Source organism: Elephas maximus, chromosome 18, assembly GCF_024166365.1.
Source record: "Elephas maximus indicus isolate mEleMax1 chromosome 18, mEleMax1 primary haplotype, whole genome shotgun sequence".
NCBI lineage: Eukaryota > Metazoa > Chordata > Mammalia > Proboscidea > Elephantidae > Elephas > Elephas maximus.
The window spans coordinates 35980424-36004832 of NC_064836.1; the positions used below are offsets into that span (position 1 = coordinate 35980424).

Consider the following 24409-nt stretch of genomic DNA (forward strand, 5'->3'; position numbering starts at 1 on the left):
CTAAACTCCGTCTACTGGAGGCCGTCATAGTTGTGGTCCATTAGTCCTTTGGACCAGTTTTTCCCTTGTGTCTTTGGTTTTCTTCATTCTCCCTCTCTCCAGATGGTGTAAAACCAGTGGAGTATCTTAGATGGCTGGGTTTGTTTTCTGTTTTGTTTTGTTTTAGCTACTAACCAAAAGGTTGGTGGTTCAAGAGTTACCTGGTAAGAAAGGCGTGGTGATCTGCTTCTGAAAGTCACAGCCTTGGAAACCCCACAGAGTACAGTTATACTCTGACACACATGGGGTCACCATGCATTGGCATTGGCTCGACAGCAACTGGTTCTTTCTACTCCAATATGAGCTTGTATTAAATTAGCATAATTTCTTCAAACACTCTTATTTGCAAACACAATCACGTTCATAGGTACAGGGGTTATGACTTCAACATATATTTTAGGGGGACATGATTTAGTCCATAACAGGAGGGAAAGCATCTCTGCACTAATGGGATGAAGTTAGACTTAGGAAGAGTGCAGCACTCCATGTTCTTGTCCTCAATCTCTCTAATCCCACCTCGAATAAGGGGGCACAGAAGAAACTGTGTTCTGCTCCAGTGTGTTTATTATAGCCAGAAACGTTCATCTTAGCAGCAAAGAGTTAATATCCACTTACATAGGGAATTACACTTTTTTTTCCTTGACTTCTAAGAATCTGAAATATTATCCAAGTTTCTTCTAAAACACTATCAAATTAGCAATCAAAGCACTGCCTGTCTTGAATTTATGACCTCGTCATTAAAAAAAAATTAATTTCCATATTTAATTGATACAAATTTTGAAAGGCTTTAAATGCTCTGCATTTGCCTGAGGCTGATTAATGAGCAAATTTGTAAACTGTGACTGTCTTAATTAGCCAGGGTTAATTAATGTTTACTGCACTTGGAAGATCAAAAGACATGTATAAATGTACCATAACATGAATCATTTTTTAATTTGAAGCTTAAAGTGTATTCAAATAAGGATTGCTTACATCACACTTTAAAAAAAAGAATGGCAATTAGTGTGGAAGACTAAATTTTGAGGGGCATTAATTACATGTTATTGAAAATGATCATGTTTTAATATTATATATTTAGAGAAAAGTGGTTACATATTTTAATCTGATGAGTGTGTAAGAAGGAAAGAGTATATATACATATACATTCTTGTTAGTCATCACCAAGATGACTCTCGACTCATAGTGACCTTATATAAAACAGAATAAAACATTGCCCAGTCCTGTACCGTCATCATGATCTTTGGTATGTTTGAGTCCATTGTAGTGGCTGTTGAGTCAGTACATCTCATCGAAGGTTTCCCTTGTTGGCCCTCTGCTTTCCTTAAGGAGCCCTGGTGGTGCAGTGATTAAGCTTTAACAGCGAGGCTGGCAGTTCTACGACAGAGGTGATTATATTATATCACAAAATGGGGGATAACTACATCATTACATAACTGCCAAACCATTGAGAATCATGGCCCAGCCAAGTTGACACACAACCTAAGCCATCACACTGGAGTTCTTAACAATAACCACCAACCTGTATTAAGCACTTCAATTAGACACTGGAAGGAATTTTCACCAAGGACATGGCACTTCATTATGGATTGAACTATTCACTATCTGGAGCCCTGGTAGTGCAGTGGTTAAGAGCTACAGCTGCTAACCAAAAGGTCAACAGTTTGAATCCACCAACAGCTCTTTGGAAAACCCTTTGGAGCAGTTCTGCTCTGTCATGTAGGGTTGCTACAAGTCAGAATCAACTCGAAGGCAATGGGTTTGGTTTTTTTGTTTTTGGTATTCACTATTTAGCAGAATTCATTATAAGTTAAATTTCTTTGGGGGAATTCCATGGACTTTTTTCCCAAAACACCCACAAAATTCTGCTGGAATCTGAAAAATGCTCATTTTTTTCTGGTGCTTCTGTGTGGATTTCTGCAGCGTAGACATGAGCTCTCTAGGCTCCTGTTTCCAGTGACTCTGGGACATCTTCACCATGATGTTCTGGAATATTGCAAACTCAACATGTCTAGATAGAACCTCTTTTTCTGTCCCATATTTACCACTCCCATAGGGAAAACTCAGGCCAAGAAGTACAATTTTTCCAGCCACCTAAAAAGTTCCTATGCCCCATCCTGGTTATAACTGCATCTCCCTCCAAAAGTAACTGCTGCCCTGACTTCTATAGTAATCACTTCCTTAAATATCTTCTCGTTTTATCACTCAATGTGCTGTCTTATGCACTATCCTCTTGACAATTTTTACTTTGAAGTGTTTTTTATATGTGGATTGATGGGTGGATGGGTGGGTGGATGCGTAGATGGATGTGTGGGCGGGTGGGTGGATGGGTAGGTCGGTGGGTGGATGGGTAGAGAGCTGCCACAGAGTAAACTCCAACTCCTAATGGCCTTGTATACAGCAGAACGAAATGCTGCCTGGTCCATCATCATCCTCACAACTGCTGGCAATTTCAAGTCCCATCATTATGGCTGTTGTTCCAGTGTACATCATCGAGGGTCCCTCCTTCCCATGCTGGCCCTCTACTTCACCAAATAAAATATCTGCTCCAACGATTGGCCCCTTCTGATGACATGCCCAAGGCAAGCAAGTTGAACTGATCCATAAGGTTTTCACTGGCTAGTTTTTAGAAGTAGATCACCAGGCCTGGTGAGATATATATATATACACACACACACACACATACACACACCCCCATCGTCATCGAGTCGATTCCAACTTACAGCAACCCTAAAGGACAAGGTAGAACTACCACACAGGGTTTCTAAGGCTGTAATCTTTATAGAAGCAGACTGCCACAAGTTTTTCTCGAGGAGCAGCTGGTGGGTTCAAACCACCAACCTTTCTGCTAGCAGCCAAGTGCTTAACCATTGTGCCACCAGGGCTCCATAGATAGATAGATAGATATAACCAAAAACCCATTGCCTTAGAGTCATTTCCAACTCATAGCAACCCTACAGGACAGGGTAGAACTGCCCCATACAGTCTTTAAGGAGCGACTAGTGGATTTGAACTGTCGACCTTTTGGTTAGCAGCCTTAGCTCTTAACTACTGTGCCACCAAAGCTGCATATATATATGTGAATTGTGACCTCAATACTGCATACTTCAGAAATGATTTCTATAGCATATAAACTGGCATTTTAATCTAAACTTTAGAATATTTGTTCCCTCAGGATTGTTTAGGTTCCTGATTACCCAGGCAGGACCAAGACCCCTGTTGTAGTTGGAAATGAGATCAGAATGTTGGCTCTGTTCCACAAGTAAACATGCAAAAGGAGCCCTGTAATCCATTTTTAGATGCCAGAGAGCAGAGTCTGACTGACTTTTATCTTGATTTCTGACTGATGCCATTGGTAGATCTATGTCATTTGATCTACAGTGTTTGAAAACCAAAAGGAAATTTGTCTTAATTGAAAAAGGACTTCTTCTATACCTGCTGTCTTCAGCCAGACATGTGATACTTCAGGGAAAATGACACGTGTAAGAAGGAATATTTTCACAAGTGATATGCAACCTTGTTTGGGTCATCTCCAGGGACAGTTTGTTGCCATAAGTGGACAAAGCATGCCCTACTCAAGAGCTGTAGCCAAAAAAGTACTGATGAAAAATACCTAGATTCAGACATGGAATCTGAAAGTTGACTCAAGATTAATAATGTAGCTGGAAATAAAAGGACTGACCCAGTTATCTAGAGGTCAAAGATTAAAAGCTAGATTTGTGAGGCAGCATTACTTTGAGATAATATGTCTGTAAATTTTTACCCAATTTGAAAAATGTGGCTGCGTCCTACAGGGCTATTTCAACCTCAGCCATTGAAACATCCTAGCCACCGCACCGTGGATGAAAAGGAGTATTTGGGTCAATAGCATGTACAGAATCAACCCACTGTTCAAACATTTAAACCGTTCAAAGTCAAAAGGAGTCTAAATCATTTTAAATTTGGTCTTGGAGTTGTTGAAACCTAATAATGATTTCTTGAGCTATCGTATTCATTCCAGTCTTCCAGACAAAATGGCAGTCTAAAGAAGTGGGAGGCGGGTGTTCAGAGAGAGAAACGGTTGTCAAGGATGGATTGTCAAAGGGGAAGTGTCAGGTATGGCTTCACTTAGTGGAGGAGGGGCATCACATGGTTGTAGAGCTGGAAATCACTTGATTCTTCAGCTTTGCTCCACCATCGAGAAGCTTTGTGGCCTTGAGTTGGACTAAGTTTTGCCTTAGTTCATTCATATGAACAGAGAGACACCATTGAACTCAGCCCTTTCCAAATCCATCAGAAATAACAGGCAAAACATTATCACAGGATGCTGTGATTATAGATGGGGGAATCTTTCTCTAATAGAGTTAGTTATTAAAGTTAAATGAAATGGAGTTTTTCATTGAATCACAGTAAGGTGTGCTAGCAGTCAGGATACTTGAGTTCAGATCCCACTCCTGCCGCTTGCTAACTGCAAATACACTTCTCAGGATGGATGTCAGTTTGCTCAACTATCAGCGGGGATAGCAATCTCTGTATAAGGATTGTTGTGGGTATCAGATGAGCTGATGGATATGAAAAGACCACAGAAACGGAAGGTATCATTAGTGCAATTGATTTAATGCATCAAGGGGCAATAAATCCAAAACCTGTTGCCTATGAGTCGATTCTGACTCATAGTGATCCTGTAGGACATAGTAGAACTGCCCGTAGGGTTTCCAAGGCTATAAAACTTTACTGATGCAGACTGCCACATCTTTCTGCCTCTGAGCAGCTGGTGGGTTCAAACCACCAACCTTTTGGTTGGCAGCTGAGCACTTAACCACTGCTCCACCAGTCTCCTCAAAAAAACGAAACCCATTGCCGTCGAGTTGTTCCAACTCATAGCAACCCTACAGGACAGAGCAGAACTGCCCCATATGGTTTCCAAGGAGCGCCTGGGGGATTTGAACTGCCAGACTCTTTTGGTTAGCAGCTGTAGCTTTTAACCACTGCACCTCCAGGGTTTCCATAGCATGACACAGGTCAGTTACAGCAAATCAAACCATTCCTCAAAACCAAAACCACCCCTCCCATGTACAAAAACCACTTAAAAAATACAGGCTTTTTTGGAGCCCTGGTGGTGTAGTGGTTAAGAGCTCAGGCTGCTAACCAAAGGTTGACAGTTCGAATCCGCTCCTTAGAAACCCTATGGGGCAGTTCTACTCTGTCCCATAGGGTCGCTGTGTGTCGGAAATCGACCTAACAGCAATGGATTTGGTTTGGGTTTTTCCCCAAAATCAGTATTCTAAACAGGCTCTGCTCCATTGAACTGTGGGTAAGTAAACCCGTGCTTAAAGGTAAATTTAGTCACTAGGCGATAGCTGTTTTTTTCTGGGACAAGCATAGTGATGAATTGTGTCCTCTGGTGCCCTCTACACTTTTAAGTACATTCTTTTCTCGGAGTCTGAATAACACTGACCTGCCTCCTGAAGACTTTCCTGCTCTGGCTGGTGCGTGATTTCCCACCTGATAAATGGTTTGACAAGGAAGGAAACTCATAGCCAACCGTCCTTCCCTTTCCTGTGGGTGCAGAAATGTTACCATTAATTATACCTACCAGGCAACAGATTGTTGGGTTCTATGGACATGAATTTAAGGTGTTCTGGAGTAAGGTTTCTTCTAAAAAACTTTTGCTGCCCATTCTCAGCTTTTACACCTTTGTTGTTTTATTTTTTTTGTTTGTTTTGTCATTGTTGCTTTGTCTTTTATGACAGGAATAAGTGAACTCATTGTATAGTGGTGCCTGTGAATAAATTCAACCATGTTCAAGTACAAGTCATACAATTCATGGTCAGAATGAGGGAGAACAAGGCCTCTCAGGCTCTGTTGAGCATAGGAATCACCTGGGGATCATGTTAACATGAAGGTTCTCATTCCTTAGGCATGCGTGGAGCCCGAGAGTCTGCATTTTTAGCAAGTGCCTCCACTACCCATCTGCATTTTGCCTTACTGTGGTGGCTTGTGTGTTGCTGTGATATTGGAAGCTATACCATTGGTGTTTCAAATACCAGCAGGGTCATCCATGGTGGACAGGTTTCAGTGAACCTCCCAAACTAAGACAGACTAGAAACAAAGGCCTGGCAATTTCTGCTTTCACAAATCATCCAGTGAAAATCCTGTAGATCACAACAGAACATTGTTGACGTAGTGCTGTAAGATGAGCCCCTAGCTTGTAGGGCAACAATAGACTTGAGCATACCAACCAAAGATCATGAAGATGGTGCAGGACCAGGCAGCAGTTTTGTTCCATTGTGCATGGAGTCAACATAATTTGGAGCCTGCCCAACGGCAAGCTAACAACAACAACAAGCACCAAGGGGGTGTCCAAGTAGCAGAGATATAGATCACAGGATTTAAAGTGAAGGAGTTGCAAAGACCATCTAGTCCAGCCTCCCCTAATTTTACAGATGAGGAAAAATTCTAGGGAGTTTTAGAGGCCATGGTGACATTGAGTACAGTAAACAGCATGGCAGTGATAACGATGAATGGTGCATCAGACATGTACAGAACTGTAATTTGAAAATTAAATCTGGTCTCTCAGTCCTGGAGTGGGAAAATGCCTAGAATTGTTGACAGCTGATTTACAGTTGAGTTTCTTGATCAAGGGAAAAAAATACATCCCTTTTACAGATATTTCCAGTGCAGCAATCAGGGGTACATTAAAAAAAAAAAAAAACAAAAAAACTCATTGCCTTCGAGTCAATTCCAACTCATAATGACCCTATTGGACAGAGTAGAACTGCCATAGGCTTTCCAAGGATCGGCTGGTTAGCAGCCAAGGTCTTAACCACTGTGCCACCAGGGCTCCGGAGGGTACATTGGGCAGGGTTTAATATTTATTTATGCATCTTCCTTTCAGGCAGATGCATGAGTAAATATTTGTTAGAAAGTTAGGAATTGGTCACATGAGAATCCCATTAGACAAGATGGAAAGAGAATTTCCATTTGGGGGAGAGGCTGCAGGAACCAGAAGAATCACAAAACAGGGATGGGGGGAAGCAACACAGGCTAGATCTCAGACAAAACAATGAGCAGAGGGACCTCACGGACTCACCAGCCTACAAGCCAGGGCTATAAGAGCCGTGTTTTACAGGGAAAAGGTTACGATTGCACCTCCTTTATGTGAAGGGAATTTCCCTCCCCACCCAAATATGTTTAACATGTGGAAGAAACAGTTCAGAAATTATAACTCAATGTGTAAGAGAAGGTTGATCTAATGTCTATGAACTTTATTTTCTTGAGAAACCTAAAATGTGGCAATTAAGTTTTTAGGAGTTAGAGGTAGTGGGTTAATAATTAAAAGAAGGATACTAAGTGGATTATCTAGAATTCATCTGTTTCCCATTTAGCAGTTCTTTTATGAGGCCATTTCTCTCAAAATGAACTGCTATGGAATTCTGTTTCTGCTACAGGAAAAAAAAAAATTAGCCATTTGAAACACTATTGTTTCTTTTGATGTTATTTTCTTTAAAATATCTTAGATATTTTCAGTGATAGCTCAGTGGGGTTTTTTTTTGTTTTGTTTTTGTTTTGTATTTACTATCAGTACATCTAATATAGGAGTCCCTGGGTGTCCCAAACAGTTCAGTGCTCAACTGCTAGCTGGAAAGTTGGCATTTCGAACGCACCCAGAGGCACCTCAGAAGACAAGCCTGAGAATCTGCTTCTGAAAGGTCACAGCCTTGAAAACCCTATGGGGCAGTTCTACTGTGCACACTTGGGGTCGCCATGAGTCGGAATCGACTCGATGGCAACTAACAACAACCTTAACACGTGTATTATGTATCCTGCAAGCGTTTTTTAAAACAGCAAGGTGATAGTGTTCAATTTGTGTTTAATATTTGAAATTGAATATCAATTTCTGTTACTGCTTAAACCGTAGGTTAAATATTAGCATTATTCAATTCAGGTAAGTATTTCTGCTTTTATTTTAATTGCCTGGGTATTATGAAAGAAGATATTTGACTCTAGAGGTAAGTGCCGCCATTTTGGGCAATAATAAATAGCTTTTAGAGAAAAAAGAGAGTCTTGAGAGGAAATGAGCCTAATCTTCAAGCTTAATATGGCAGTTGGCAACTGTTGATGCTTAAAAGCTTTGGAAATCCCCAATATAGGCCATCAAAGCATTGTAATAAAATATTAAATTAATTCAGATAAAAGGATAATCCATCAGGACCACTAACATGGTAGGAGTGTGGTTACTGTGTGATTAGTCTCAGCATAGAAGTCAAAGATAGAGTCCCAGTCAGAATTAGCAATGAAGTAATCACATTTGGTGCCAGGTTTTTTCTCACATGCTGAATTGCCGGGTGTCAATTGTGTTAACCATTGGTAAAATCCTCAGCCCTTAATAATGTCGAGAGGTGGCTGGCTGCCTTAGACATTTTATGATCACAAAATTGAATTCTTCTCTGACTAATGGCAGTCTATGATTTTCACCCTTTTTTCGTCCCTTAAAACCACACTCTGACTTCATTGTTTTGAATCAGATAACTAGAGGTGGCTGTTTCTAAATCCCCTATTTTCAATTAAGATAGGAACATGGATTTTTACTGTTTTGTACCCAAAAAAAAAAAAAAAGTGCTTTTCAGTCTGCAAAGAATGGTGCTTTTCTTCAGTGTTTTTATTCCCTTTCGTTTTCTGAAAATGATTCTAATAAACATTAAACTCCGTGGTGCTCACCATTCTGGTGGGCATTTGGAGGAAATGCCCTACCAACAGATAAAAGATGAAAGAGAAAAAGATCAACCCAAACTGCCCCACGAAGGACAGATTGAAGGTCTCCCACCTGTGACAACTCCCTATTAAACCTTTTTACTGCCAAGGTCTGAGATGGTACAGGACCCTCTCCAGCTTCCCATGCCTGGAACATGCCCATTTGGAGGAAGAAAATAATAACCATTCCACGGGGCTGGTAGTAATTAAGTCAGCTCGCAACTCAGTAAACCTTATGTGGATTATATGTGAGGACGACCTGGCTGATGATATTAGAACCAAGTTGTGTGTATAATGCATGATTTCTAATTTAATGATTTAATTTACTCCATAAATAAACAAGTGAATGATGACTAAGAGTAAGCCACCTCCTCTAGTACTGTGTGAGGCTGAATCTCTCAGGGTTAAATGTATGGAAGTTGGCAATAGGCAGCCCAGGACTTGAATTTCAGCACTGATGATACTTACTGGCCGTGTGATCTTAAAGAGGTTAGCCCAATCTCTTCCATCATCAGTTTCCTATCTTGGAAGGATACTAAGACAAACTAAGAAGAAAGGCCTGGGGATCTACTTTCAGAAATCAACCAGTGAAAACCCTGTGGATTATAACTGTCCAATCCGCAAGAAGTTATAGGAATTCTGCAGGACGGGGCAGCATGTAGTTCTGTTGTACATGGGGTTGTTGTGAGCTGGAGGCCGACCCGACAGCAGCTAATGGCAATAACAAAGGATAATAATGCCTGCCTTTTTTATAAAGTTGTTGAGAAGAGAGTTGGCATTTTTGCTAGATGTCTTAGTCATCTAGTGCTGCTATAACAGAAATACCACAAGTGGATGAACTAAACAAAGAGAAATTTATTTTCTCACAGTCTAGTAGGTTACAAGTCCAAATTTAGGGTATTAGCTCCAGGGGAAGGCTTTCTCTTTCTGTCAGCTCTGGAGGAAGGTCCTTATCGTCGATCTTCCCCTGGACTAGGAGCTTCTCTGCGTAGGAAACCCGAGTCCAAAGGTCGCACTCTGCTCCTTTTACTTCTTGGTAGTATGAGGTCAAATCTCTCTGCTTGTTTCCCTTTCCTTTTATCTCTTGTAAAATAAAAGGTGGTACAGGCCGCACTCCAGGGAAGCTCCCTTTATATTGGATCAGGAATGTGACTTTAGTAAGGGTGTTACATCCCACCCTAATCTTTTTAACCAAAGGCAGAGATTATGATTTATAACACATAGGAAAATCTCAAAATGGAGGACAACCACACATGGCCTAACCAAGTTGACACTTATTTTTGAGGGACACAATTCAGTCCATTACACTAGATTTTAAAGAGTTCATATAATTTATAAACACAGGTGGGAGAGGAGCATCAGAGGTAGTGAGAATACAATAGAGTTATGATGGGAATGCCCAGTCCCATGTGGGAATAACCCAGATCGTTCAGTCTGTGAGTGTAGTGTATACAGCAAGGAGCTGTAGGCCTCATGGCTGGCAAGATGGTATCAGCCTAGATCACGGAAGGCCTTCAGCATCTGGCAAAGGAGTTTGGGCTCAGTTCAGTAGAAAATGAGGAGCCACTGAAATGGGGAGGAGCCATCCATCCAATCTCAGCATCTGGAACGTATCTGGGGAACAGAACCAAAAAAAACCAAAGCCATCGCCATCGAGTCAATTCTGACTCGTAGCAACCGTATAGGACAGAGTAGAACTGCCCTATAGGTTTCTAAGGAGTGCCTGGTTTATTCGAACTGGCGACCGTTTTTTTAGCAGCAGAGCTCTTAACCACTGCATCACCAGGGCTCCCTGGGGAACATAGACGGATAAAAGTCAGAGTAGGGAGAGACTGATACAGGGAGAGTAATGAGGAGGCCATCACAGTTCTCTAGGGAAAAAAGTAACGGTAGGGTCCAACCAGGCTAAAGATAGTGGGAAAGGGCAACGAGATGGATAAGAGAAGATTCAGAAGTTGAATTAAAAAGGAGTTGTCAGGTTCACGGGTGGTTCTGAAGGGTTCAAGCCTCAGTGACTGGGAGAACGGCGCTGCCATGATTAGAAATGGGAAGACAGGAAGGAGAACAGGGCCACTGAGTACAGTTCTGTACATGCAAATTTTGTGGATCAGGAGGAATATCTAAGTAATACATCCAGCAAGCTGTTGGAAATATATGAACTAGAGCCAGAGGGAGAAGTCAGAGCTGGGGAAATAGATTCCAGATTCATCCAAAGGTAGGAGATCCTTGGAGTTTGAGATTTCCAAAGGGAAGAATTGTAATGAGAAATGCAAAGAGGTACAAAGGGAAAAAAATGATAAAGATGTAAGGAGAAAGGAATAAGTGAGCTATTCAGAAAGATAAGGGGGAGGAAGTTCAGTACTGCATATGGGAGGCAAGAGAAGAACATTCCAGATGGAGGAGGAGGGTAAGTGATGGTAAAGACTGCAAAGACACCAAGAACAATGTGGCCCCAAGTGGGGCCAAGAGCTGATAGCACCGATGAAGGTTAGTCCTTCAAGATAAAGGTATAGTAGGCACACGTAGTTATTATTCCAGAATGTCCTCTCTAGTAAATGCCTAACAGTCACAAGGATAAAATTTATATATAAGAAATGCCCATTTATTAAATCAGACATTGGCTAAGTTATTAGCCATTACCCATGACTCTCTAAGACATGAAAAAGTTGGAAGAAGTCTAATGGATGTCTTTTATCTGTCTGGGAAAAGTCATTGCGGGAATCAAATGCTGAATTTTAGATTGGTGCCATGGAGCATAGATATATATTAAAATTCAAATTAGATTTCAGAAGGACTGATTTGCTTCAGATTCTATCATTTAAAATAATATCTTGTAATAAAACTCACTCCTTAAAAAAAAAAAAAATTTTTTTTAGAAGGATATTAATCACATGCTTTAATGTGTTCTCTCAAATTGTTTTAATGGATATATTTGATCAGAATTTTAATTTTTCAGGTTTTTTTTTTTGGTCAGTTTAGAAGAGGATTTAAAGGATGATAGTAACATGTTACAAATTAAATTTAAATGCTGGTTTCATTTTCTGTAGCATTAATACTAACCTGTGATTGGCTTGAAATATATTTAATAAACTCTGGACAGCATGACTAGAAAGGGTGACGTTCTGACTAATGAAATATTATTGTTAATAGGACATAAGCTATCCATAGGCCTCTAATGGAAGGGAAAATACACAGAAAAACCTGGTCAATCTTTGACAATATAATATTCAAATACAAATTTTGTGATAACCCAGGGTCAATTTTTAAAGCAATATTATATTTTTTTCCAGTAAAAATGCATACTGATAATAAAATTTTACTAGACTACAAGAACTTCGGATAAGCCAATTATGTTCCATAAACATTTTGTTGAGGAGTCAATTTAAAAAAGAATACTGGTAGTAGTTTTTAGAAAAGACAAGCAGCAAAGGAAAAAGGCCAGGATATTTGGTGTCAGGTCACGTGAGAAACGTTGGAGACAGTGATGTCTAGCCAGAGAAGAAAGGGCCAGAGCAGAGCTTCATGTCTGCAGAGCTGCATCTGGAAGGCCAAGGGGACAGTGTCTGTGTTGCCTCAGAACGTAGGTCATGTAGCTCCAGGAGAGCGTTTGGGCGGGCAGATTCGTTCATGGCAAAGCTGTGAGAACTGTGCAAAATGGAGCTGGCTGCCTGTCAGTTAGAAGTTCCTCGTCCACACAAGTGTTCAAGGAGAGACTCAAGGTCCACTGGGTACATCCTTTGACTTGAAAGAGATTTGTAGTTTGTGCCCTACTCCCCGCTACCTCAGTTACCACATCAAAGTACGCTGTTTATTTCTGCAATCATCTGTGTACTCTGTGTCAGAGGAGGTGGTGGCAACTTTTAAGGTTCTCTCTTCACTGGGAAGACAGTGGTACAGTGCTTAAGAACATCAGTCATCTGAGCCATCTTCTCTGGACTGAGATCCCATTATCACCACTTAGTAGCTGTGGCTTTGTGTAAATTGCCTAACTTTTTGTATGTCCCAGTTTTCACATCTATAAGATGGAGACAGAACCCCTAGGTGATGCAAACTGTTAATGTGCTCAGCTGTTAACTGAACAGTTGGAGGTTTAAGTCCACCCAGAAGTACCTTGGAAGAAAGGCTTAGTGATTTACTTCTGAAGAATCAGCCATTAAAAACCCTATGGAGCACAGTTCTACCCTGACGCACGTGGGGACACCATGAGTCAGAGTCGTCTCCATAACAACTTTTTTTTTTTTTTTAAGGTGGAGATAATGGTACCTAAGCCATGACTAAATGAAATCAAACACGTGAAGCAGTTAAAAACAGTAAATAGCTGCTGCTGCTGCTGTGGTGGTTGTTATTATTCACCAAAGAGATGTTTTTGTTTTGCTTTACATAGATGAGCTGCTTCAGAAAGAGCAAAATTACTCGGATGATGTCTTGGCCAACGTGATCAGTGAACCAAGAATCAGTTATGGAAATGATGCTCTCATGCCGTCTTTGACCGAAACAAAAACGACGGTGGAACTTCTTCCCGTGAATGGAGAGTTCAGCCTTGATGATCTCCAGCCCTGGCATCCTTTTGGCGTCGACTCTGTGCCAGCCAACACAGAAAACGAAGGTAAGAGTCCCCGGAGGGAAGGAGAGCATTTTAGTGTATAAGCATGTATCTATTTATATCTAGAAATGATGTACACACACATACAGAAATACACATACATAACACATTTTTAACACACACATATACACATGTACATGTATTTATACACCTGCGTGTTTTTTTTTTTTTTTTTTAAATCTGGAGTAGTGATTTTTGATAGGAATTTTAAAAAATACTTTCCCACTGGGAGGCGTTTTGTTGCTTCTGTAATGAAAGCACAATATTCAACTCGTGTTGCTGAGACAGGAAGCTGGAACGCCCGCCTTCCAAGAACACAGAACAGACCATCAGAATGGTGATGGGATTGTGGAAATCACAATGTACCAGGCAGAGGAAGAAGTAAGATTTAAGCAATTTTGTATTTAGAAAGCAAAATTGAAGCCAGCTGTCAAAATTAAGAAGCACGTTGCTCTAAATATTTTTGCCTATAATTGTTCAGAGTAAAATTGTCTTTATTGCACATTTGTGCAACAGAGGGTCTCCTTTCGTCATAGAAATTTCTTAACAGAACCTTTCAAATGCTATCTCCTTAGGGGGCATCATTTAGGTTTCTTCTTTTTTTCTTTCTATTCCCTATCACTTTTACATATTCAAAAGTATGAAATTGCAAACACATGGAAACCTTGATTTCTAGATACTAATGGCATGCTTTTCAAGAACACACAGGATTTTAGCGGTGATTTTCCTTAAGTAGCACACTTGAATGGTGGTTTCATATTTGTAATATACATACCTCATAAAACCCAATCAATGCACTTCAGAACACACAGGATTTTAGCGGTGATTTTCCTTAAGTAGCACACTTGAATGGTGGTTTCATATTTGTAATATACATACCTCATAAAACCCAATCAATGCACTTCTCAGACTATATCTAAATCAAATATTAGAAGTTATGTGTACTCAAGAAGGTTTTTTTTTTAAGAAGCATTCCAGAAAATCTTTCTATGACTAATTTTCTAATGTGAGTAATCACCCCAAATTTGTTTCCTGAATTTGAAAAAGAACACATTACAGTAATATCATCTGATTTGAATAGCAGTGTGAATTATAAAGTGAAAATGACTAAGACTTTACCGTTTACAAAAATAATTCTTAGATAGAGCAAAATATTTTAAGGCTGTTTAGTTACCAAAGACTTGGGTAACTTCCTTATTAAAATGTATTATTACTAGAGTCCTGGTTGTGTCATCTTTTATATAGGTAGACATACTTTGACCTCTTAAAATTCTCATTATTCGTCTCTAATGAGAACTTTTTGGGGAAAATGTCTAATCTCATTTATGTAAATTGAATACACACTAGGATTTTTCATTTAGAATGCTGAGTCGTTGTTGTTAGGTTCCATTATGCTTGAGCCCATCGTTACAGCCACTGTGTCAGTCCATCTCGTTGAGGGTCTTCATGTTTTCCGATGACCCTCTACTTTACCAAGCATGATGGCCTTCTCCAGAGACTGGATCCTCCTGATAACGTGTCCAAAGTATGTGAGACAAAGTCTCACCATCTTCACTTCTGAGGAGCGTTCTGGCTTTAATTCTTCCAAGACAGATATGTTTGTTCTTCTGGCAGTCCATTGTGTATTCAGTATCCTTCGCCAACACCATAGCTCAAAGGCATCAATTTTTCTTCACTCTTCCTTATTCATTGTCCAGCTTTTCCATGCATATGAGGCAATTGGAAATACCATGGATTGGGTAAGGCACACCTTAGTCCTCATAGCGACATCTTTGCTTTTTAACACTTTAAAGAGGTCTTTTGCAGCAGATTTGCTCAGTGCAGTACGTTTGATTTCTTGACTGCTGCATCCACGGGCATTGATTGTGCATCTAAGTAAGATAAAATTCTTGACAACTTCAATGTTTTCTCCATTTATCATGATGTTGATTACTGGTCCAGTGGCAAGGATTTTTGTTTTCTTTATGTTGAGGTGTAATCCATACTGAAGGCTGTGGTCTTTGATCTCCATCAGTAAGCGCTTCAAGTCTTCTTCACCTTCAGCAAGCAAGGTTGTGTTATTGCATATCACAATTTGTTAATGAGTCTTACTCCAATTCCGATACCTCATTCTTCATATAGTCCAGCTTCTCAGATTATTTGTCCAGCATACAGATTGAATAAATATGGTAGAAGAATACAACCGTGACACATACCTTTCCTGATTTTAAATCATGCAGTGTCCCCTTGTTCTGTTTGAATGACTGCCTCTTGGTCTGTAATCAGATTCCTCATGATTACAATTAAGTGTTCTGGAATTCTCATTCTTCTAAGTGTTGTCCATAATTTGTTATGATCCACACAGCCAAATGCCTTTGTATTATCAATAAAACACAGGTAGACATCTTCCTGGTATTCTCTGCTTTCAGTCAGGATCCATCTGACATCAGCAATGGTATCCCTCATTCCATGTCCTCTTCTGAATCCAGCTTGAGTTTCTGGCATTTCCCTGTCAATGTACTGCTGCAACCATTTTTTAATTATCTTCAGCAAAATTTTACTTGCATGTGATATTAATGATATCATTTGATAATTCCCACAATCTTTTGGATCACCTTTCTTTGGAATGGATACAGATACTGACTTCTTCCAGTCAGTTGGCCAAGTAGCTATCTTCCCGACTTCTTGGCATAGATGAGTAAGCGCCTCCAGCGTTGCATCTGTTTGTTGAAACTTATCAATTAGTATTCCATCATTTCCTGGACCCTTGTTTTTCACCAGTGCCTTCTGTGTTGCTTGGACTTCTCCCTTCAGTACCATTGGTTCCTGATCATATGGTACGTCCTGAAATGGTTGAACGTCGACCAGTTCTTTTTGGTACAATGACTCTGTGTATTCCTTTCATCTTCTTTTGATGCTTCCTGCGTCATTCGATATTTTCCTGTAGAATCCTTAAGTACTGCAACTCTTGGCTTGAATTTTTTCTTCAGTTCTTTCAGCTTCAGAAATGTGAAACAAGTTCTTCCCTTTTGGTTTTTTAACTCCAGGAGTTTTCTAACTCCAGGCCTTTGTTTTTCATTATAATACTTTGTCTTCTCTAGCTGCCCTTTGAAATCTTTTGTTCAGCTCTTTCACGTCATTTCTTCTGTTCGCTTTAGCTAGTCTGCTTTCAGGAGTAAGTTTCAGAGTCCTTTCTGACATCCATTTTGGTCTTTTCTTTTTCTCTGCCTTTTTAGTGAGCTTTTGCTTTCTTCAAGTATGATGTCCTTGATAACATTCCACAACTTGTGTGGTATTCGGTCATTAGTGTTCAGTGCATTAAATCTGTTTTGGAGATGCTCTCTAAATTCAAATGGGATATACTCAAGGCCTACTTTGACTCTTGTGTACTTGTTTTAATTTTCTTTGGTTTCAACTTGAACTTGCATGTGAGCAATTGATGGTCTTGTTCCACAGTCGGCTCCTGGCCTTGTTCTGACTGATGACACTGAGCTTCTCCAATGTCTCTTTCCACAGATGTAGTCAGTTTGATTCCGATGTATTCCATCCAGTGAAGTCCACATGCATAGTCAACGTTTATGCTGTTAAAAAAATATATTTGCAGTGAATAAGTCATTGGTCTTGCAAATTTCTATCATGCAATCTCTGGCATCGTTTCTATCACCAAGACCATATTTGCCAACTACTGGTCTTTCTTTGTTTCCAACTTTGGCGTTCCAATCACCAGTAACTATCATCCATCTTGATTGCATTTTTGATCAATTTCAGATTGCAGAAGTTGGTAAAAGTCTCCAGTTTCATCTTTGACTTAATGGTTGGTAGGTAAATTTTAATAATAGTTGTATTAACTCATCTTCCTTGTAGGCAGATGAATACTATCCTACCACTCACAGCGTGACACCATTCCACTTCAATTTGTCATTCCCAACATAGTAAACCATATGATTGCCCAATTCATGATGACCAGTACCAGTCCTTTCAGCTCACTAATGCCTAGGATATTGATCATCATGTGTTCCATTTCATTTCTGATGACTTCTGATTTTCCAAGATTCATGCTTCATACATTCTATGTTCTGATTATAACGAACGTTTGCAGCTGTTTCTTCTCATTTTGAGTAGTGCCACATCAGCAAATGCAGGTCCCAAAAGCTTGACTCCATCCACATCATTAATGTCAACTCTCCTTTGAGGAGGCAACTCTTCCCCAGTCATATTTTGAGTGCCTTCCAACTTGAGGGACTCTTCTTCTAGCACTATATCACACAATGTTCTGTTGCTATTCATAAGGTTTTCACTGGCCAGTTGTTTTAGAAGTAGACTACTAGGTCCTTCTTCATTATCTGTCTTAGTCTGGAAGTTCCACTGAAACCTGTCCACCATAGGTGACCCTGCTGGTATTTGAAATACTGGTGGCATAGCTTCCTGCATCACAACAGCACACGAGCCACCCCAGTACGGCACACGGAAGAGGAGTGGTGATTTAGAATGTAGGGTGTTAAACTGAGAGGAAAATAGGCAACATCTCTGAACCCTAACAAACCTTTCTTGGTAGAAAAGTAACTTCCTTTTTTCCCTTTCTGCCAGATTCAATGTTCAATGTAAATTTGTCACTTACGTCTAAGTCTCAACTATTCCTGGAAAAAATTTAAATATCTAGATTGTACTCTATAATATTTAAAATGACTTCTGCCTTTGAAAACGCATTTATCTCTAACGTGATTCTAAAGTTATAATTTATGTTTCCTTCCTGTCAATGTCTCAAAATTTAAGACATTTTCACTTGTCTTTCAAATGTACAGTTTCTACCTGATAAAATGCTCCCATTATGTATTGATTTTGGAACAGAGGATAAAATAAATTTCAGCCTTCCTAAATCCTTTTTATGATCACACACAAATAATAGGACCTAGAAATTAAAATGGATCTATGGTAAAGTTGATGGAAAAGGATTTAGTGACCAAAAACAAAGGTAATTTAGCAGCAGAGTGAGGTTAATTTAGAGAGATTTCTGTGTAGGGTTGTGTTCCTTGATATTTCCTTTAAATATTGTGAATCCTTGAGAAATACAGACCATATAGAGTCTAAAGAAATAAAAGTCCCTCAAGGCCCTTGTCAGTTTTAACTCTTCTGGAAACCAATTCGACACATTTAGCGACCTGAGTCGACTTGACACATTTAGCGACTTCAGTGGAATGCAATGAGTTTGGTGCCACATACCGTGATATAGAACAGCAACGCATTTCATATAATGGTAGAAGGCATCACATTTCCTGAATTTCAGATTTTCCCTTTACTTTCTCACACTATTGATAACTGCTTTTTTGTGGCATATTAATCTGTTTATTTCCTTGTTGACTCTGATGAGGTAGATTTAACTTTACATTCACCACTTCGGTATTAGAAATAAAACCAACAGTTAAATAAATAAGTCTGCCCTTATATGCTCCAAGTTTATGCGTCTTCTGTTGAGCATTCTGCTCTTATTAAAAATTTTAAATAGTAGCTAAACTGATCCATTTTGTTTAAGAAAAAAAAAAAAAGTTGACTGATACTGATTGTTCCTTTTAAGTAGAAATACAGAAAGAAACTATTTTACCAAAGCAGTTTCCTGAAACCCAGAGGTTTGACACTTTACCCTTCTAAACCCTAATCCTATCCTCAACATTTCCACTGTTTTCCTGCTCCCCGAACCTTAACCAGACAGGCCAGTTGCAATCCAGTCAGCTGCCCAAGTCATGGTGACTCCATGTGTGTCAGAGTAGAACTGAGCTCTCTAGCGTTTTTGATGGCTGATTTTTTGAAAGTAGAGTGACATGCATTTCTTTTGAGGTGCTTCTGGGCAGACTCAAATCTCTGACATTTTGCTTAGAAGCTGAGCATGTTACAGTTCCCCCAAATCAAGTAAGAAACAGCGAAGTCTCAGCCAAGTTAAAAGACATTAGTAAAAGATGTGAATTTTTTTCCTCTCTCACCAAATAATCCAAAGAAAAAGACTGAATTAGCTGTAATGGGTTTCCCCAGAGTGATCAGTTTTTGGAAGGCCAATACCAAAACAATATGGAGATACCACAGAGCAATGCATTCTACTCTGAAGTGGGCTCTGGGAATGGCCTGTGGCCTTTGGGTTTGGATGTTTAGATTCCTAACAGCACACGTTTTAGCATCAGCCCTTGGAGACAATCTGTACTTGGCACCCAAAGCCCTTGGTATTGCCAAGATGCCCAGCTGGGCACAGTCCTTAGTGCCTCTGGGTCCTTGACCCAGTGCAGCTGTTACGTTACCTTGGCTTCATCCAAAGAGCTGGCATTATTCTTGCTAAATAAAGATCTGTTATTGATAAACAGCAAAGTCTTATGCAAAAGTATTGGGAAACAATAGTATCTAAGACCTTAGGTTCTTGAGTTGTGGTTCACAACACTGTCAGACCCAACATCCCTTTTATAACATGTTTTTAAAAGCCTCCTTAACAATCTTTAAATAAAATTGACTGGCAAAGTTTAGAGGTGGAGGTCAATGTATTGGACATAATTTATAATTTTTATGTTACACTACATTAAGTGCTCTGACCCAGCTAGTAGTAGAAACAATGGCATCGTCAGGTGTTTGCCCCTGTATGGATGTGACAGATGCAGATGAGGATGATGCAGGACTGAGCAATGTTTCCCTGTTGTCCATAGGGTCACTGTGAGTCGGAATCGACTCAACGGCACCTAACAAAATAGAGGCCTCTTTTGGTGATTTAGATTCTGTGAGCAGCAGCAGCAGCAGCAGCAGGGATGTGATTTTCAACAATAGTGAATAACTCTTGGTAAAGCTCTGAATAATCCATTCTTTCCTCAGTTTACCCAGTGGTATGTTCCTAGAAAATTCCGCTCACATTAAAACTGTAAGAATGCTTTGTGTTTCTCTTTGCAATTGCATTAGGTTCTGGAAATGAGAAAATCACATAGGATGCAGAACAATTTTCAATTGTGTGGGATTGCCCATGCAGAGCATCAGGCATCATCCCTGCCCCCCACGCGCTAAAACCTCATAGGACTCCTTTTCCCTAGTCATAATGATGACAAAAAACACCTCCACACTCCCCACATCCCACAGGTGGGACTACCCCACCCTCCTGGATGACATGTATCTGAATCGAAATTCCAGCTCTGCTATGAGATGGTGGGCAAGTTACTTAGCTCCTCTGGCTGCTTCCTAATTGGTAAAACAAGGGTGACATTAGTCCCTAACTCGAAGATACGATTTGAGCATTAAATGAGACTGCATGAAAAGCTCCTTGCAAGGTCTCTGCTGTTAATTTTTGTTAGCTATTCATGAGTATTGTTAGCTGCCCAGCCCTGCATCATGTCCATGACTGTTTATGGATCAGGCCATTCTGATTCATAGGCTTTTCATTGGCTGATTTTTGGCAGTAGATTACTAGGCCTTTCTTCCTAGTTAGCCTTAGCCTGGAAGCTCCACTGAAACCTGTTCAGATCATAGCAACATAGTTCGTGTCAACTGGTAGCTTTTTTTTTTTTTTTTTTTAAGGGAATCAGTATCCTATCAGAGAAACTTACGAGCCTTTGTCGAGGAGATTCACCCATTTGGCCCAAATAATGTATCCTTAAAGTTACTGAATATACCAAGCCCTGTAAGCATATAATCCTAAAGTCTCACTTCTCCTCTTCCCTCTGCCTCTCCCCAGAATCAGATTTCTTGTTAATCTCTCTTTTTACACACACATGCACGTACACACAGAGCTATTGAAAACATCTAAAATTCTCAAAGGATTTCCTTTCATTGTCCTGGCAGTTCTTATCACCAGAGCTTCAAATGCCTACCAGAAATGTGGTGTTTTTCTTGAGAATAATTAGTCACAGTTAGAAGGAAGGTCAGATGCCCAGGCAGTCTTTTAATTACGTTGAAAAGATAAACACAGTTCTCCAGTAGTATAGCCTCCTACACAGCTGCAGCTGGCCTTCAGGAATTTTTATTCTTTTTGGATTTCAGATCCACAAAACCTAAGTAAGTGGCTAAAACAAAGTGAAGGTAACATTAGAGAACAGTTGTTCTCGTGGACCGTGAAATGAACTGGTGGAAGCCTTTGAGTCATTAGCAGCAGTCTGTGTTCTGTTCCTTCATTACTGCCTGAGGAGACCAGCCTCAAGGTCAGCGTAGGATCAGTGAACACCCGAGTAGAGTGTCTCTGTGGCCAGTTGTCTGCCTCTTTATATGGAATACATATGTATAAATAATACATATTTGAAGAGGCACAACAAGTTCTTGTAAGACTGTATGTATTTGCAGAGTTGTTCTCTGGTATATTTGTTGTTGTTGTTTTCTTTTTCTATTTCTTTAATTGTAAAAATATAGCTAACAGAAACCTTAGAGTCGAATACATATACTAATGATTTACCTGTTGATTTATAGGATTACCACTTCTGTTACTTGTTTGTTCTTTGAGTGTGGTTTGCTGTGTTCTTACCCACAACTGAAGCACCATCATCGGGAAATTCTCAGGAAGCACAATAATCCTCCCATTAACCCCATTTTTACAGAGTCATAAAGTCACTCACTGTATGTTGTTGCAGAAACCCTGGTGGCGTTGCGGTTAAGAGCTTGGCTGCTAACCAAAAGGCCGGCAGTTCGAATCCACCAGGTGCTTCTTTGAAACACTTGGGGCAGTTCTATTCTGTTCTGTAGGGTAGCTATGAGTCGGAATCAACTCGATGGCAACGGGGTTTTTAACAGGTATACATTGTTTCAGGTGGGGGGAAAAAGATGAGTTATAGAGAAACTATACTTCATTGTTTTAGTGTATCTGTGAGTTGCAGAGTTGTGCCTTAATTCTTATAGACAAGTACTGGAGATCCTTTGCAGCAATGTTGTTACTGTTAGGTGCCATTAAGTCAGCTCCAACTCGTAAAGATCGTATAGGACAGGGTAGAACTGCCCCTAGGTTTCCAAGAAGCAGCTGATGGATTCGAACTGCCAACCTTTTGGTTGGCAGCCATAGCTCTTAACCACTGTGCCACCAGGGCTTCTAACTTGCAGCCATAGTTGTTAGAGAATATTCAATATATAGGCTATTTAATGAATCCAGTTATAGTATTGGAAGTTTTTAAAACAGGTTTTTAAATGTATCTTAATTTCCTCCTCACTGTAGTTATAAGTACAGCTGTAGAAGTGGCCATTTGCCCAAGGTCTCCTACATTGTAAACGTTGGAGTCTGGGGTGGAAACGAGGGCAGGCAACGCCTCCACCCCCCTTCCTTCTCCACCATGCTGCCAGTCTCTGCACTGTAAAGGACCAAACCACTTTTCTCTCTTTTTTTTAATTGTTGTAAATATATAGATAACACACGTGCCAAGTCAGCATTTTTCACATGTACGGTTCAGTGACACCCGTCACATTAATCACGTTGTGCTGCCACCACCAGTATCCATTTGCTGAACTTCCCATCCCCATAAACAGAAACTCAGCGCTTCCTAAATGGTGACTCTCCCTTCCTCTCTCCCTCCGGCCCCGGGTAACTGGTAATAAACTTTAATCGCTATACTTTGCCTGTTCTAGGTATTCCATACAAGTGAGATCAGACAGCGTTCCTCCTTTCGTGGATGACTTATTTCACTCAGCATTTCTTTTTCTCTTTCGGATTCCTCCAAATTTCTTAGCGTACCCAGAAACATTATTTTCTCCTCCTATTTAAATACTTGGCGAGCTGTGGCTTTCTTCCTTTCACCGTTCCTGCCAGTGTGTGGCATTCAAAATCGATTTGGGCTTCTCATGCCACTTTTGAATGCCCACCCCATGTGATTCAGGAAGCTCTGTGGTTTTGTGGAAGTCGCTGATCCAGTTGCCATCCCATGGAGCACACCTTGCCTTCTTGTTAACACCTGTGCTCTCTTTTTCCTACTGTCTTAACCTTTTCATCACCGGGGGCCTTCCCTAAGGGGCTTCTCCCCCTCCGTTGCCTGCATTTGCCCCGATGCCTTCTTTACCCTAACAGCTTTGTTTCTCTCTCCATCACTTGTGTCTTCGAAGCCCAGTATAAATTCAAGGAAATAACTCTTTGAGAGTCGGAAGTCTTTTGGAAATTCCAGATAACGGTAAGCAGAGTTGGCCACGTTGTGCCGTCTATAACGCTTCATTCCTGCTTCCTTTGGGTCAGACCCAGAATACACACAAAGGGAAAATTATTCATGTTGACAAGTAATGGAAGAAACTATTCACATTTCACACATATCAACTGTGTGTCATCTCTCCAACAGAAACCAGCCTCAAGAAACAAAGGCGAGAAACTCACAGATTGACCTCTTTTGCCCTCAGTCTAGAGACAAATTTGATTCACGAAACGGCAAATTATGTGGTGAAACTTCCCTGATAAATTCTTATTTGCATTTCCCCTGGAGATCTAACCAAGTCCTTTGCTAGTTAACTAACTGTAAAGTAAGATAAGAATGTACAGTGGTAAAAAGGAGGTCTCCTTAAGGTTTTCTGCTGGGCTGGGTGTAATATATTTTCATTTCTAATCAAAAGCCAAGAAACTGTCTCTAAACTAGCTGAGAGGAAAAGCTACACTCTCCAACCCTCTTCTTCGATGTCAGTGGGGCTCCTGGTGACCATTTTTATTAGAATGCTAAGGCTGCGGATTGACCCCTAAATGGCCATAAACCTTTGGAAGTGGTGCCCCGCCTACCCCTTTATGTCTGGGATTAACTCACTGGTTCTTTTCCAGCTGCTCCTTTTTTGTAACTTGTTGATTGCAAATGCTTTTCCTTGCTCTGTGTCCCGGAGCCACGACTTACCGTCTCGATTTGTCTTGTTTGCTTTCTGTGCATCTTGCCACCTGTGCCCAGTTGAGCCTGTTGACGCCCGCCCTGCTGCCGACCGAGGACTGACCACTCGACCAGGTATCTGAATCGCTTAACTTCTACCTGTCAGCATCCTGTGCTTGAGCTTGACCTTGACCAGGCGCCACCTTCTCCCTTCCTGATAAAAGTGAACCAAACCCATGGCTGCTGAGTCAGTTCCAACTCTTAGCGACCCTATAGGACAAAAAGTAGAATT

The 24409-nt window shown here is 40.4% G+C and overlaps 1 protein-coding gene across 4 annotated transcripts in view; it reads left to right on the forward strand.

The window, feature by feature from the left end:
* Positions 1-24409, forward strand: part of APP (amyloid beta precursor protein) — a 302781-nt gene that overhangs the window by 258280 nt on the left and 20092 nt on the right. For 2 of the 4 annotated variants that reach the window (XM_049858263.1, XM_049858265.1), the window contains 2 exons: positions 13154-13375; positions 24199-24252. In XM_049858263.1, coding sequence (XP_049714220.1) covers positions 13154-13375; positions 24199-24252 — 276 coding nt within the window. The remainder of the gene's footprint in view (positions 1-13153; positions 13376-24198; positions 24253-24409) is intronic. The other 2 variants (XM_049858264.1, XM_049858266.1) reach the window with 1 other exon arrangement.